Below are 17,293 nucleotides of genomic sequence, written 5' to 3'. Positions count from 1 at the left end.
AGCCTTCCGTCATCCGCAAATTGAATAATCGCCTCATCAAATGAACTTTGTTTGAGGCTGATGGCTTCTCATACATATTAGAGAGTGCTTCCATAAGACCCGTCGTGGTCTTCTCCTTTGCTATATTGAAAGCAACATTGCGAGACAACGTCAATCGAATAACTCCGAGGGCTTGTCTATCGAGAAGATTCCATTCTTCATCTTTCATACCCTCTGGCTTCTTTTCTGAGAGAAGTTGATAAAGCTTTTTCTGGTATAAGTAGTCTTCGATCTGCATTTTCCAAAATCCGAAATCTGCACCATCGAATTTCTCAAGTTTCACCTTTCCTTCGTCTGCTGCCATCGCTCCCACTTAAATCTGACTTCCGGATAGAATTTCTAACCACGGCTCTGATACCAGTTGTTGGGAAAAAATTACACGAATTTTCTTATGAATTAGATTAGTGAGAATAAAAATAATAGCGGAAATAACACACACGCAAAAAAATGTCTAAATTTGCTGCAATTCTTTTACTGAAACTGAGAAACAAAAATACACAAAGTGTTTACAACACTTCTCACAACCCACACCCCAATTATACCCAAGAATTTTTTTCTCACAAAAATTCTTACAAAAGCTTTTCTCTCTCTAAGCTTGTCTTCTTTTTGTTTTGGGATGTTTGAGAATGAATACATAAAACTAATTTATAGGTTTTTCTAAACTATATAAACCACACATTTTTTTTAGTCGCCCTATATATACTAATTAATATAAGCATTTCCTTATTTTAGTTAAGCTATATTAATAACTCTTAATATAGGAATATCTAAATATAGTATTCATTTTCTTAACAAAATTCATCTCAAGAAATATATATGGTGTTGACTAACCACCACCTGCTAAGTGGCGAGACTCGACTCGACTCTAGACTTGGTAGCCTAGAGTCCAAGGTTCGATTAATCCAATGGAGATTCGAACTCTTGCATATATATATATATAATATCAATTGTAATATTAATAAAATTAATATATATATATACGTGTATTGCACATTTATATTGATGGCAGTAATAGGTGTCTCTGATAATATTTGTTATCCCTTTATTGGTGAGATGTTTGACACTCTTTCCCCTAAAGTTTTACAAAAAAAATGAGTTGCCAATATATTCCGTATGGTATACATCATTTGAGTTAAAAGAAAAAGAATAACCAAAAAGTATGGTGCTGAGCATAAGCCCTCTTTCATTAGTCAAGGCCCAATCCAAGCTTATTTTATTTTCTGTTTTTGCCGATTGAGAGGGGAGAAAGGATCCACAATTCACTACGGAGTTAACCAATTGGCTGATTATATGAAGTTGATAATCAGAAGCATCATTTTTCCTCTTTCTTTTCCCCCATTAAACACAGGTGTGAAGTATTATACATGTGAAGATGTGTATGAATACTACTGTTTATTGGAAATTAGGATAAGAATGTGATCATCATCAATACCATAAAGATTAAACTCCAACACCCAAACAAGATAACACAAACCCAACACCCTCAAAAAATAAAGAATGATCAAGGGTGGAAAAGGAGAACATATCAAAGCACATCCATCCAAGTCAATCATTGAAGAAAGTTTTGCCTAACTTTATATTCCAAGTCCAAGACCGTGGGTAATTGCATTTTTGAAGTGGTGTCCTATGTTATTGATGCTTGGTTATCTCAATTCAGACACTTTTAACCCATTTCTCCTTTCCTAGTTCAAGGCCCCCTCAATATTCAAATTGCTGTAACTATTTCAATTCAATACAAATCAAATACAGATAAATAAAGCCCAAAATAGCTCTGCTCACATCTTTGAAACTGGGAGCTTAGGGAAAATGTCAGGTGTAAATTTCTGTGCTGCGCTCATACTGCCCTTAACCTTCAATTTTCCTCTGCATTAATTTGTTTTTGAGAATTAAATACATAAAATCAAATGAGAATAGGTGAAAAATACTTAATGAGAGAATAAAATTAAAAGGTCTAACCTCATGAAAGCAATCTGGGGATTCATCTTTCCTTGTGCAATTTTGACAAAATCATCTTCTACGAAGGATAATGCAGCATCAGGCTTTTCTCCTTCCAATGCTCCTAAAAATTTGACCAAAACGTGAGAAACGAATGATTTTTTAATTTTTTTTTTCAATTTCCCAAACTAAAAGCATATTATTTTTGGCCAAATGATGAGAAAAAGTAAAACCTCAACACAAACACAATTAAAAGTTCTCTTTAAAAACATGAAACCAGGTAACATATCAAGATTTGTCGAATTAATCAAGTGAAATTATATATTTGATATATGTAACTTTCAAACAGCCAAAAATAAATCCCAAATCCAAAAACACTAATTAATTTAAATTAGAATAATAAACCCAAAACAAAAAAAACTAACCTTTGATGACCTTGCCATTCTTCAGATCAATAGTATAACAGACCTCATTGAACCCAATTTTCTATAAATCCATACCCAGATAATAAAGAATTAGGTCACACTCAAATCAAAACACCATTTTTTTTAATCAACAAATAAATAAAAATAAGACCTTGGGAGCGAGATTGATCTGGTAAACGAGATTAACTTTCTTGCAGAGCTCTTTACCCTCGTCCGTTTCGAAGTGCTTATTCATCAACTCAAACAAAGTCTCCGCCTTGAACTGACCGGCCGCCATTTTTTTTCACTCTCTCCGATTACACCCCAAACTCAACGAGAAAGAGCAGTATATTCTACTCCAGTTCTATCACGACCGAATGTACCTTCTGCTTCTCTCGATCAATGCCTATTTATATAACATTATTATTTTTAATATCAATTAATTAAATAATGTCATGAAATTGAATCGTAAAATAGTTGGACGGTGAAATTAATGAACTTTAGCTGACGAATTAAGTGCTTGGTTTCGTATGGAGATGGGCGATAGAAGAAGACTGAACTGAGAAGGCACGCATTTCGAGACAGGTGTTCTATATATAAATAAAATAACAATGATAAGGTTGTGGGTTAGTTGAGTTTGATTTGATTTGGTTTGGTTTAAATTGGATAGGATGACGTATTGGTTATGGGTCGTTGGCTTCATGGCTTAATACTTGAAACTTTTTTTTTTTTTTTTACAATTTTTGTTTCATTTGATAATGGTGTTTTTACTTTTTTTTTTTTTTTGTCCGCAGTGAGAAAATATATTGATTGAAAAAGGTTTATAATCTCATCCAATGAAAGACTAAAAGTTTGAAGAAAATAAGAGAAATCTTCTAGCCATATAAATTTGATGTACCCCTTAAGAGCATGTATTGTCAATTCATATACAACCTTAACTTGCAATATCTTCTAACAAGAAACTTAAGTCATTGCAATAAGATGATCTTTTCGAAATGACAGTCTTCAATCTAATGCTACCATTAAAGCTACATTTTGCTTGAGTCACTGTAAAATAACCTACAAAAACAAAAAAAATACACTGAGCACAACATTAGAAAAAATATAAAGAAATATTGAAAAAAAGTAAAAATAAACTAAAGCCTACCTATTACTCCCAACACGTTGGAGAGAATTATATTAAAAAATAATACTACCTAAGAGTGAATTGGAGAGATAAGCCAGGACTTCTCCACTTGAATTTCAAATAATCGCTCCAATACCTATAGTATTAGAGCCAACATCTACAAATGCATCGATATTTAGTTTATCGTGACCTACTAAAGGAGAAATCCAATAATCAGTAGATTGACAAACTGTATGTGTCGTATGAATCGTTGAATTTCCAACCTGATTATACTCGTTAAATTATGATCTAATTCATTAAACCATAATCATTGAAGATTGGGTGGCTCGACCGTGAGTAATATTGTTCCTCTCTCCCCAAACATACCTAGCAGAAAGAATAAATAATTCAAATTCCCTCGGATGCCTTTAAAATGACTTGCTGAAAAGAGATATTAGCACGAGTTGTATGGATAAGATCAAATTCGAGTAATTTCCACAATTTTCGAAACGCAAAACACCAAAAAACTGCATGGCTACTAGTATCTTAAGAGTAACCACATAAAAGACAATTTGCAGTTTGAATCATCTTATGTCTATAAAGCTCAGCATAGGTAGGTGGAATTTCATGAAATCCTCTCCAGAAAAAATGTAAAATCTTCTTTGGTAAGTGTAATTGCCAAAATTTCTTCCACCATATTGAAGAGACTACTTTGGAGGGAGAAGGAGAGGAAGAAGCTAAGTTTGTAGCCACCTTGTATCCACTTTTTACTAAAGATTGACCATCAACCAACTATCAAATTTTGCAAACTTACTCAGAGGAATGGAGAGAATACATTCTTGATCAACAACATTAAAAATATCTTTGACAAGGAACATATTCCATTCAGCTTTGTCATCTAGTATAAGATGTTTAACCCGTATATTCGAATTTGACACATCTTTAGAGGATGTAAGATCTCATTTATATAAGTCTATATGCATGCTCCCTATAAATGTATATTCAAAACAATATACATAGTAGAAATCATAAAATCATACAAGCATGTGAATATTACATAGATACGTAAATACAATAAAAAAAACCATTAGAGTATTTACGAGATGCGTAGCGGAACAAAGGTTACACCCTTTAGATTCCCTAACCTTTTGTCCTTGTTGAATGCTAGGTATTGCAAGAAATTCAAACCGCTTTGAAACAAGACCACAGTCTTCCAAGTCTTTTTCTAAAACAACCTAGTGTTTGTGTGGGCAAGTCTCAATACACGAGAAAATAATTCTTAGAGAGAAAACTAAGGGGGTGTTTGGTGTGGGGTAAAGTGAAGGTGGGAATGAAAATCTAAAACACTTCCCATGTTTGATTCAAATTTTTAGGGGGTAAAGTTAATCATTTTCGTGGGCCCCACATGAATTTTAAGGGTAAAGTGAACCATTTTATACACTTGAGTTTAATATTACCTCCATTATAAGTCCCTCTACACTTTCCAATGTCACTCAACTACTCAAAACAAACACCCCCTAAGAGAGAGTGGGCGGCTAGGTATAGAATATTAGTAGTGAATTTTTACCTTGTTAAATTCATCTGCCCTAATGAATTCTATAACACTAGTATATATATGTAATTAGCTAGGACATAAAATAGGTTTTAGTTTCCCATTTTATTTTAATTTAATTATTTAATAATTATAATTAAGTAAATACTTGTCAAAATTAACCAATTATAATTTTGACATTTATTTAATTCATTTTATTAATATTCATACCAATTTATTAATATTAATAAAATTGTCCCAATTGATTTTGCAATAAAATCCTCAATGTTTCTTCTATTTCTTTTCTCACAAAATTTCAATAAATAATTTAATATTATTTATTTTCATTGAACTAGTCAATATGATATTTTTATAATTAATAATTAAATTAACTATTCAAGACTATTAAGTTCATTTTGATAAGAGATGACATGAGAACCATGGATCCATGAACTCAAGCTCCAATAAATTACCGTGAGTTTATTTATGACAAATAATCTCACTACCTTATTAATTCATCTTGACTCCACTATAGATTCATAATTGCACTCTTGAATTCATAGAACGTTTTACACCAAATGTAAATACGTTATCCACTGTTATAACCATAATCGTTATTCAATCATCTATAGATGATCTACTAATGAGACAGGTGCAAATTACTATTTTACCCTTCATTGGTATTTTATCCTTAACTCCCACTAAGTTCCTTGTAAATGATATTTCTGTAAACTTAATTACAGAAATGAATACTCTATCATTTAACACTTGAACTAAGCTACAAGGAAATCTTCGTTTCACTTCTTAAACATAAGATATAGATTTCATGTCTATGATAAATACTCCCACTCAATTATACTACCAAATCTCCAATATGTAAGTATGAGCTAGTCTGCAGGGTAAGTGATAACTCCATTTTAGTGTAATTTTAGAATGTATTTTTGTGATAATCTTGAGTCTTTATGTTTGTTTTGTGCAAGATTACACTTTTGTTTGTCTATGTTGTAGGTCGGTGCGTTGAATCGTGAGTTAAATGCTAAAAGAAGAGGAAATGGTCGAAACATGGAGCTTTTGGTGGTTGGTCGACTTAAATTGGCGCTAAGGATGAATAATAATAAATTTTGATGAAGGAAGGATGTCAAAATGTTAAAATCTAAAGAAAAAAAATGGAATTAAAGTCGCGGCATGGGCTTAAGGGCCGCGAATCTAGCAAAGTCAGAGACTGAGGGTTGCTGAAAGGAATTAGAGTCCCGACTTGGTTAATAGAGCCGCGGGGCTAGTAGAAGTCAGAGGCAAACCCAGGAGGTCCATGGAGATGCGGGTCGCGACTGAGGTTTAGAGGGTTGCGACGCCTGAAGACCTGACCAGACTTTGAAGTGCCTTAAAAACGACACAGGTCGCGACCTAGGAAAGGCCAAGTCACGACCCGCCTATGAAAAAAAAAAAGAGGAATTCGTGTATTTTTAGTATAAATTCAGACTTTAGGGTTTAATTAGGTGAAATGTCAGATTTTAATTACGATTTTAGAGATTAAATTTGATTCTGAAACAAGTTTTTCTACACTTTCATATTTTTTATTTCTTCTTAAAGTTTTTGAATTTTATGTTACTGAATAATTATTTTGTTGTTTTAGTCATGTCTGATATGAACTAAACACTTTTATCTAGGGTTTAATGTAGTCACTTGGATTTCTATTTAATCTTATTATGATGTTTAATTGATTCTTCTTCTTTATTATAATCTATATAATGTTTGCTTAATGCTAGCAAATTTCTAATCAATGTTTGCTTGATTTCTAATTTTATTTCAAAATTTGAAATATGATAATTGAATATGCTATCGTTATATAGACATATGTTACATATTGGACGAAAGTACCTGTATGCATGGCTTGTGTAATAATTAGGTTTTTATGCTTAATGTCTGCTATATGTTTAAGTTTATCACAAAGATGTAGAAAATCTGCATATAGGTTGAGATCGTATATCTTGAAAAAGAATAGGAATCAATTTATGTTAACCTGTTATTAGAATGGGAAGAAAGAAATAAAATAAATGAAAATTTGATGAAGTTAATACCCTAGGTTTTTTAATTATTGAATCAATCTTTATTTTTGAAAAATTTATTTTAATTTTAAATCTTAGTTTGAAAAAAATCACTCTATTTTCGACAACCAAATAGAAATTTAAAAACACTTATTGGTAATTGGTTGATAGTCATTGTGGAAACGATACTTTATTTACTATCTATATTACTTGAATCGATTACGTATACTTGCATATCATATTTTCGCGATCAGTAAGCTAGTAACGAACAAATCAAAAGACTTGAATAATACAATTAGTAGAATATTAATCACTCAAAATTAAGATTGAATTGACTTATGATCAATGTTGTGATACGATTAGATAATAATTGTAACAAGAAGTGAAGAGATTTGTATTCACTTGTATTTCAATGAGAAATAAACATATATCTATATACAAACTAGGGAAGCTATTCTAGGAAACTATGAGAGAATAGGAAACTAATTAGTCCTAATTTATAGCTAATTTACAGCTAATATAAACAACTAATATATACAGCTAACACTCCCCCTCAAGCTGGAGCATATATGTTAATCATGCCCAACTTGCTACAAAAATAATCAACCTGCACCCCATTTAATGCTTTTGTAAAGATATCCCTTAGTTGTTCGCTGGTCTTCACATATCCTGTGGAGATCAAGTCTTGCTGAATTTTCTCACAAACAAAATGACAATCAATTTCTATGTGCTTAGTCCGCTCATGGAACACAGGATTAGATGCAATATTAAGAGCAACTTGGTTATCACACCACAATTTTGCTAGTACTGAAGTCTTAAGTCCTACTTCAATCAATAGCTGATAGATCCACATTACCTCACACACAGACTGTGCCATAGCCCTATATTATGACTCTGCGCTTGATCGTGACACAACATTTTGCTTCTTACTCTTCCAAGAGACCAAATTCCCTCCAAAAAAAAATACAATAACTTGAAGTGGATCTTCTATCCACTTTGGAACCTGCCCAATTTGCATTTGAGAAACACTCAATATGAGTGTGCCCATGATTTGCGTACACGATACCTCATCCTGGTGCTCCTTTCAAGTAACACAAAATTTGCTCTAACGCTGCCCAATGATGAATTGTTGGAGATGACATGAACTGAATGACAACACTAACTGAGAATGAAATGTCTGGACGAGTCACGGTAAGATAATTCACCTTTCCAACCGACTTACGATATCTTTTAGGTTCTTCAAATGGTTCCCCATCTCTTGTAAGGTGCACATTAGGACTCATTGGAGTACTACAAGGCTTTGCTCCCAATTTTCCTGTCTCAGTCAACAAATCAATGACATACTTTCTTTGAGATAGAAAAATACCTTGTTTACTCTGAGTTACCTCAACTCCCAAGAAATACTTGAGCACCCCCAAATCTTTCATGTGAAGCTGAGTATTAATGAAAGATTTAAAAGAAGAGATTCCTCTAGTATCATTTCCAGTAATAACAATATCATCCACATACACAACCAATAGAATGATACCGACAGTTGATCATTTATAAAACACAAAATGATCAGACTTACTTTTCAGCATACTGAATTTCTCAGCAACCTAATTAAATTTACCAAACCAAGCACGAGGACTTTGCTTCAAACCATATAAATATTTTTGAAGACGACAAACTCGCCCTGACTCCCCCTAAGCAACAAAACTAGGAGGTTACTCCATATACACATCCTCCTGAAGATCTCCATGAAGAAAAGAATTCTTGATATCTAGTTGATGTAGAGGCCAATGATGAGTAGCTGCCGTTGAGATAGACAATCGAACAGATGTCAACTTAGCAACAGGAGAAAAAGTATCACAATAGTCCACTCCATAGGTTTGAGCATAACCCTTGGCAACAAGACGGGCCTTTAATCGAGCAATTGATCCAGCTGGATTGACCTTAACAATGAATACCCATTTGCACCCCATGGCTCATTTTTTTGAAGGTAAATTGACCAAGTCCCAAGTACCATTGTCATCTAAAGCATTCATCTCCTCTATCGTTACATCATGCCAACCAGGATGAGATATGGCTTCACAAACAGTATTAGGAATCGAAATAGAATAAAGGGAAGCAATAAAAGAACAACAAGAAGAAGACAAGTGATTATAAGAAACAAAAGAAGAAATAGGATAAGTGCATTGAAGTTTACCTTTGTGTAGCGCAATGGGAAGATCATCGCTTAAGACTGAATCTAAACAGGAGGCAGATGCTTGGTGTACACTTTAATAGGAGGCGGGGACATGTCGGGAGCTGAGACATGGTGAGGAATAGGAGACTCATCATGAGTATAGGTTCAGAAATAGGAGATTCCTCATGAAGTGGGTCAGGGGCAGAAGATGTGATAGAATATACCAACAAATCATCATCCTCCATCTGACGAGTAGGAATAGAGGAAGACGAAAAATAGGGTGTGTTTTCCATGAAGGTCACATCAATGGAGACAAGATATTTGTTGATATTTGGACAATAATACCTATAACCTTTCTGAAGATGAGAATAGACAATGAATACATACTTTAATGACTTAGGATATAATTTGGTGACATTTGGACGAACATCTCGAGCAAAACAAGTACTACCAAATATCCTAGGATCAACAGGAAATAATGATTTGCCAGGAAAAAGAATTTTATATGGGATCTCACCATTAAGAATAGAAGACATGCTGTAGAAACGGCATCGACCCAAATGTTTAGGAACATGCATTTGAAATAAGAGGGTTCGTACAATTTCAAGAAGATGTATGTTTTTACGTTCTGCTACACCATTTTGGGATGCAGTGTCAACGCAAGTGGTTTCATGAAGCAGTCCATTAGAGACCATATAAGAATGAAATAAAGTAGATGTATATTCTTTGGCATTATTACTTCGCAAAGTACGAATAGAAACATTAAATTGATTCTTAATCTCAACACAAAATGCACAAAATATAGAAAATAACTCAGAATGATTTTTCATTAAATATAACCAAGTTACACGAGAATAATCATCAACAAAAGTAACAAAATACTTGAATCCAGGTTAATACAAAATAGGAGTCATAATGAACATAGAGGCCTAATTCAAAAGGAATACTAGCATGTTTATTGATTCGAGGACTCGAACTAAGACGATGGTGTGTGGAAAATTGACACGACTCACAATCTAATGAAGACACCTTACTATATTGCGGACAAACTTTCTTGAGCAAAAGAAGAGACGGATGGCCCAATCGACAATGAGCCTCACAAGAGGAAGTAATACTCGAACAAGCAATAGCAGTTGGTGGTAGTATGTCAAGAACATAGAGGCCTCCATATTCATGTCAATTACCAATAATCTTCTTCGTCATAAGATCCTGTAATAAGCAATGATCGGGAAAGAATGAGATGCAACAATTAAGATTACGAGTGATTTGACTAACAGAGAGCAAATTGAAGGATAAACTAGGTAAATGTAAGACATATGACAAAATAAGCAGGGGTGTAGGAGTAATAGTGCCAGACCCACGAACACAAGATGGGGACCCATCAGCTAAGGTAACAGTAGAAGTGGAAGTGTGAGAATGAAAAGTGGAAAAGAGACTGGAATTACCTGTCATGTGATCTGTGGCACCAGAATCAATGACCCATTTGGAGGATGAAGAGAGAAGACACGCATTAGATTTACCTGAATCGGCAATAGCACTGACATAAGGAGATGATGACTTGAGTGATTCCTAATATCGTGAGAACTTGGAAAATTCATCAGCAGAAATAAGGACTGATTTATTAGTGGAATTGGTAGTATTTGCAATATTAGCAGAGTGTTGTTGATGATTTTTAAATTGTAGCTTTCTACAGTCAAACTTGGTGTGGCCTGGCTTTTTATAGTAGTTGCAAATAATGCCTCCAAAATTCGATGTTCGAGCTTCAACTCCTTGCGAACTGCCTCCTTTATTCTTAGTTGGAATAGAAGATTTCCTAGGCGCATAATTATTACGACTTACCAAAGCCCTATTAAGAGGAACAGATAGAGTAATTTCCATGCGAAGAATACGACTAAAGGCATCTTGTAAAGTAGAGACATCATGTAATGCCCTGCTAATTAGGGTTCGTTACCAAGTGTATTTAAAACCAGTGCTGGACTCGCTAAACAAGTCATTTGGAATAAACGTGTGATTGAGCCACTAAGGGTTTAGGTATTAAAAATTTTGGTCAACTCATAAGCATTTTCATTAAATTAAAAGCATGTTCTTTACACGGGATCCCAAAAAACATCAGTTTAAAAGCTGGTTACAACATTCAAGTTATATAATAAGTCGACCTAGGCAGCAAAAGTTGGGTTTAACCCTAGTTTCCTTGGGCATCTCGGCCGTTGTGGTCGAGCGGACTGCATATGTACATGTCACTGCTATCGCCCTCTGACTCATGGCTGGTTAAGCTTCTCCTTACCTATACCTGCACCACAAAACACCTGTGAGCCAATAGACTCAGCAAGAAAACATATTAAACAGCTCACAAAGTAATACATCTGTCAAATAGTAATAACTGAATGTGGTGAAGTCATTATACAAATCACCAACCATAGGGTCACGCAAGTGCATGTCGCACTCCCTTTCAATTTGTTGGCATCCGAACCAGTCAAGTGCATGTTGCACTTCCAGGGTGGCCCAACCATGGTGGCCCGCACTCCACGTGCACAGTTCCAATCTCAGCTTATAAACTGAGTCTTTTAAGTCGTTGACTTATAAGTCAAGCCTCACATGCCCCTGACTTGTAAGTCGAAGCTTTAGGTCCCTCGACTTATAAGATGAGTCTTTCGACGTCCAATATGCCCTCGACTAATAAGTCGATCCCCAATTAAGATCCTAATAACTCTCTGGTTTATAAACCAAGCTTCCCCAGTCACAACAAACAATCACATATCTCATACAACATACATATCAACAATTACAATGCATTATAATACATTCAAACAGTAATCATAGGCATAATAATAATGCTGCGCATTCTAGTGTACTTAACCAGGTATTCACAAACATAGGTATAGTCACGTTCATTAACAGGGCCAAAGCCTTACTCATGTTTATATTTGACCATTGAACTAAGCCCTAATCACACACTCACATACTGGGTGCAGTTTTCTTTCCTTCGATCTGAATGCAAGTTACTAGTGACGCCCTTTGAGTACGATCCCTGATTTGAGCCCTTAGCGTAGACCAAGTCACAACCATATTAAGGAATTCCATCAGAAACGGGAGAATAAAAGCTTCCAGACCAAATCTTAGCCTCCAGAACGTCGAATTCCACTCAACAGGGAAGTAGAATCGACCTCGAGCCCAAAAGGTTAAGTTCCCGACCTAGGGCCAAGTTTCCCCTTAAGGGTTGCAGCCCTAAGGACCCATGCCACAGCCCACCTCTAAATCTGAGGCTCGGCCTCCCTGGAAAACCAAACACGTGCCGCGACGCTCCCCTGAGGCGTCACGGCCCGCCTCTGCCTTCGAGCCCTCCTAGCTCCTTCTTACTCCATAAAGTCGCGGCACACCAAGAACAAGGCTGCGGCCCAAACCTTCGAACCCAGAATTTCTAGGTTTTTCCCTTAGCCGAACCACCCAATTACACCCCAATCTTCAAATTAAATCCCCAAAATCAATATACTTCCTTCCAGCAACCAAAGCTAACTAAATACTAGATTAAAAACCCATCAATAACCCAAAATTGTTTCCCCAACTATCATACATGCAAAACTTTAAACTTCAATAAAAACCACAGAAACTTCATAATTGAATTTTGAATTAAAGACCTTACCTCTGCTATGTTGATCCTCTTAAGCTAATCCTCTAGTTCCCCAAGCTTAATACCTTAATTCCTAGGCTTGATCACCAATTTTTCCCCAAAAATCTTCAAGCTTCATGAAAACGGAGAAAACGAGGGAGAGAGAAAGAGTAAGCTGCTGAGACTTCTTTCCTTTAGTTTCCTTAACCATCTGAGAGATTCCCAGCCCACCAAACTCTATAATTAGACAGAAATTGTAATGCCCCAAAATCCCTAATGCGGTTTAATGGTTGGATTAGTAGGCCGGGAGGGCCATAATTGCTTTATTACGCCATTAAATATTATATGCATTTTTATGTGAATTATATTATAATATGATGTTAAATGCATGCATGTAGGTCCACATTTCATTACAAGGGTGTTTTGGTAATTTTTCCCGTTGAGGGCGTAATTGTATATTTGTATGCATGTCGGTGACATATTGTTGAGGTCACATTATAATGTGGATTTGTTTGAGCTATTCGGCATGAGACGATCTTTGAGTGAAAATTAGCGGTTTAGTCATAACGGGATTAAGTTCGGGGCTCGGGGCGAGTCTCGGGGTAATTTTAATGATTAGAGCGTTGCTGAAAATTAAAAGGTAACTGTAACGCCCTACTTCCTTAGAGCCGTTACTAAGTGAGTTTAAAAACGTGCTTTCAACTCGCTAATCGAGGTTTTAAGTCAAACAGTGTAATTAAGCCATAAACAAAGGAAAGACTTGAGAAATAGTAATTTCCATAGAAAATTATAAAAGTTTTACACTTGGGATCCCAAAATACAGTTTAGAAATATTTACAACACATAAACTGAACCAAGTCGGCTAGACGACAAAATCTAAGTTTATTTACAAACATCTCCCAAAATCCTCTTGCTGTGGCAGCCAGGCTGGCCAAACATGTACACGCCGCCTCACGCCTGCTGTACTCATGGTTGGTTGATCTTCTCTCTCTTTACCCTTACCTTCACCACAGAGCATCTGTGAGCCGAAGCCCAGCAAGAGAACCCACAAACAGATAACATATGCAACACATATATCAAGCATATAAAGAGGCCACCAATGGCTAAACACATACGGCCTAGCCGCCCCAGGTGTTTACCAAGCCCTGGGTTCGCAGACCACGCCTTGAGGATATCCCAGGTATCCTTCTAGGGACTCGCCCTGGCAACTCACACTCCACGTGCTCAACGCTGCTCCCGGCCCCTTGCCGTTCTCGGCCTTGCACTCAGCGTGCCCAACACCGTTCCCGGCCCTTCGTCGTTCTCGGTCTACACCGCTCCCGGCTCAAGCCGACCATTCACATCATAATATTCATAGCATACACAAGCAAGTATAGAATTCTAGCGTAATCAGATAAAGGGCTACGCCCCGCAGTTCTAACATATTGGGCTCGGCCCTGCATATCAATTCTATTCAAACACGTTGGGCTCAGCCCTGCACACAAGCTCTATGGGAACAAGGGTTCTCTTACCTGAGTCCCGAGCTTTCTGAGCACTGATGCCCCGAGCACAGTCCTCTAGCGTGAGCCTCGCCGAAGCCCTGGTCACAACACATTAACAATGTCCATCCATCAAATTCTAATCCAATAAATAACTTAGAGCCATAACCCTAACCTCCGGATCCTTGAATTCTATCAATCCGGGTGATAAAATCCATCCCGAGCCTTACCCCTTGAGTGCCCAAGCCTAAAATACCCTTAAAATTTAAACTGGCACAAAGGGTCGCAGCCCCACCCACAAGAGCCACGGCTAGCCTCGAAACAGAGGCTAGCACCTCACTGACCCCCACACGGGCCACGGCGCGCCCACCAGGCACCGCGGCGCTCATGAGCTTCTTGGCCTCCCATGGCCGCGCGCGCACACGGGCCGCGGTGCACCCCTCCTAGGGCCGCGGCTCTCATCACCGAACCCAGAATTCTTCATCAGTTTTCTACCTTTTCTTCAAGCCAATCCTCACCAAAACTCACCTATCTAACCCAGATATTCAACACATATGTTCCAGCTCAATCATAACTCAGTAACAACATCAAACCCCATTAGAATCCACCCCAAAGCTCAACTAGACCACACAAGAACAATTCAAACTTGCTAACATGCATACTCTAATAACCAGCTGCAACTCTAGACTTATCCACTATAATCAAAGCTTACCTCTTGCTGAATTGAGCCTTAGAACCAGCCCCCTTATGCTCCAAGCTCCCTAAATCCCAACTGAACGCCTTAGATCCTTAAGTTGTTTCCCAAAGTTTTCCCTTTGATTTTGCCTTAGAGAGTGAGAGAGTGAGGAAGATGAGAGATATCTCAGCTAAGAGAGAATGTATAAGTCGGTTTCCCCAAGGTTCTAATTAATTCCTCTTTTTGTTTTATTTGACTTAAGTCTAAAGGGTTACCTTAAGGCTCGGGGTACCAAAACATCCCCGAGGGCAAAATGGTAAATTTCCCCAGTATTCCCGCCTAGACATTCTATCCTCAAATATATCTCCAAATATTTATTTTTCATGTCCCGATAATCCCATAACATACATAATACCCAAATTACCCCTCGACTCACCCCGAGTCCGAATCTCAACCCCGTTGTGACTCTCTGGCTAAGCGCTCCCCAAGACTGTCTCGGATCGTGCTGCACAGACATATCACATATATAACATTTATCACATTCATGCCCCTAATATCTAGACGGGGCCCACATGCACATTTAACTCACTAAACATGCATCACTATCATATATTCACATTAATTCACCCATTTACATATTAAAGCATATTAAATCATTTATTGCCCTCCAAGCACACTAATCAAGGCCCTAAGCCCGATTAGCAAATTCGGGTCGTTACAGTAACGAGATATGAATTATTGGTATTTGAGAATATCGAGAATAGCGGGAATTGGAGGGTGTTAATTATGATTAACGAAATAGGTGAAAATGTCAATTTTACCTTTGGGAGTCTTTAGAAACCTTTATTTGACCTAGGGATTTTAGTCTTTTCACCCATAGGATTGATTTAAGCCATGAAGGCTGTGGAAGTTTGAAGAAAAATAGAGCATCAATTACACTTCTCCCGTACCTATTTTCTTTTCTTTTCTTCTTGGATTTTTGAGTTTAATTTGAGGAACCAAGCTTGGGAAATAAGTCTTGAGGGCTTGGGAGTGTGTTCCACCATTGAAGAGCATCATAATCTGAACTTAAGGTAAGATTCTAGCCATTTAATCTCCGGTTTGCTCTGTTTTTGCTTTGGATTTCAGTTGAGATTTCTAGGTTGGTTGATTGGCTTTGCTTGGAGTTTTTGGCTAGGGTTCTTGGGGTTGTGATGCCTAGTACATGTGGGGATGGTTTTTGGGTTCATTTGGCACTTAATTTTAGGTTTGGAAGCATTTGAATCAAATTGGAAATGGAGGAGTCGAAGGGAGAAGATTCAGGGGCAAATCAGGCTGGGTGTAGCACTATAGCACCCACAAGGGGGCGCTACAACGCTACCCAGGGTTGGCTTTGGGCGTTTTTTGGTTTTGAGATGAGCGCTGGGGTGCTAGTGAGTAGCGCCTAGCGCTACTCCGTTCCTTCAGAATTCCATTTTGAGTGTTTTTAAGGGGTTTTGGCTCGGGGTTTCAATCCTTAAGGCTCGGGATCGAATCTACTCACTGTGTGGGTACGTTTCGAGGTCCCGAGAGTGGGGTTTAGGTCAAGATCCTATTATTTTTTATTTTCACTAATGGAGGTTATAATTGGTTATGATTAGGTAACCGCTAAGGAATCAAAAGGTTGATAGTTCCCAAGAGTCGTTCTTTTATTCATTCTCGCTCGAACCAGAGGTAAGAAAATTGCACCTTGTATATGACATGCGTGGTTGTTATAGAGACATGTTGGCTGTTAAATGTGGACATTGATTGCATATTAAGTGCTTGGAAAATCGTGCTTACTTGTGTATGGCACTGACTATTCAGAATCGGCACTGGTCGCGTATTACTGACCTGAGAGTCAGAAACGACATAAACGTCAAGAACGCAAAGCAGATAAAAGATTAGATCTAATCGATATCAGCGTTGAATGAATCTAGGAGAATTAATCCTGGACCGACCCTAAGGTTGATGAATGATTATTATGATCCACTACTACAAAAACACCTTTTTAGGACACTCACATAAATGTGAGTCCTTAAAGAATTTGTTTTAAGACTCGCGGAGCGAGTCCTAAAAACTATGCGTATCTTAAAAGTTTGAGTTTTTTTTTTTAAATAAACACCTCCTGGACTTTGCGAGTTCTAAAAAAATGTTTTAAGGACTCGCATTGCGAGTCCTAAAAATTTATGTGTATCATAAAATTTTGAATTTTAAAAAACTGGGGATTTTTAGGACTCGCTTGTTTTTAGGACTCGCATTGCGAGTCCTAAAAACATTCTTCACGAGTCCTAAAAACTTATGTGTAT

At 36.9% G+C, this 17,293-nt stretch overlaps 1 protein-coding gene across 1 annotated transcript; it reads right to left on the bottom strand.

The window, feature by feature from the left end:
- Positions 1-1,591: 1,591 nt before the first annotated feature.
- On the bottom strand, positions 1,592-2,952 carry LOC133804075 (sterol carrier protein 2-like). The gene is made up of 4 exons (XM_062242219.1): positions 2,551-2,952; positions 2,400-2,460; positions 1,996-2,098; positions 1,592-1,902 (listed from the first exon to the last, which is right to left on the bottom strand). Exons 1-4 carry the CDS (start codon positions 2,674-2,676, stop codon positions 1,815-1,817), a joined length of 378 nt encoding a protein of 125 aa, XP_062098203.1. The 5' UTR covers positions 2,677-2,952; the 3' UTR covers positions 1,592-1,814.
- Positions 2,953-17,293: the final 14,341 nt, after the last annotated feature.

This window comes from Humulus lupulus, chromosome X, assembly GCF_963169125.1.
Source record: "Humulus lupulus chromosome X, drHumLupu1.1, whole genome shotgun sequence".
NCBI classification, from domain to species: domain Eukaryota; kingdom Viridiplantae; phylum Streptophyta; class Magnoliopsida; order Rosales; family Cannabaceae; genus Humulus; species Humulus lupulus.
This window is presented reverse-complemented; position numbering and strand designations above follow the sequence as displayed.

What these genes read in the sequence shown, in the direction of transcription:
- LOC133804075 (XM_062242219.1), bottom strand. Translation starts at nt 2,676, where the DNA reads ATGGCGGCCGGTCAGTTCAAGGCGGAGACTTTGTTTGAGTTGATGAAT. An exon ending in AGATCAATCTCGCTCCCAAG is followed by an intron (nt 2,461 to 2,550) that starts GTCTTATTTTTA and finishes ATGGATTTATAG; the next exon opens with AAAATTGGGTTCAATGAGGT. An exon ending in GAATGGCAAGGTCATCAAAG is followed by an intron (nt 2,099 to 2,399) that starts GTTAGTTTTTTT and finishes TCAAATTTTTAG; the next exon opens with GAGCATTGGAAGGAGAAAAG.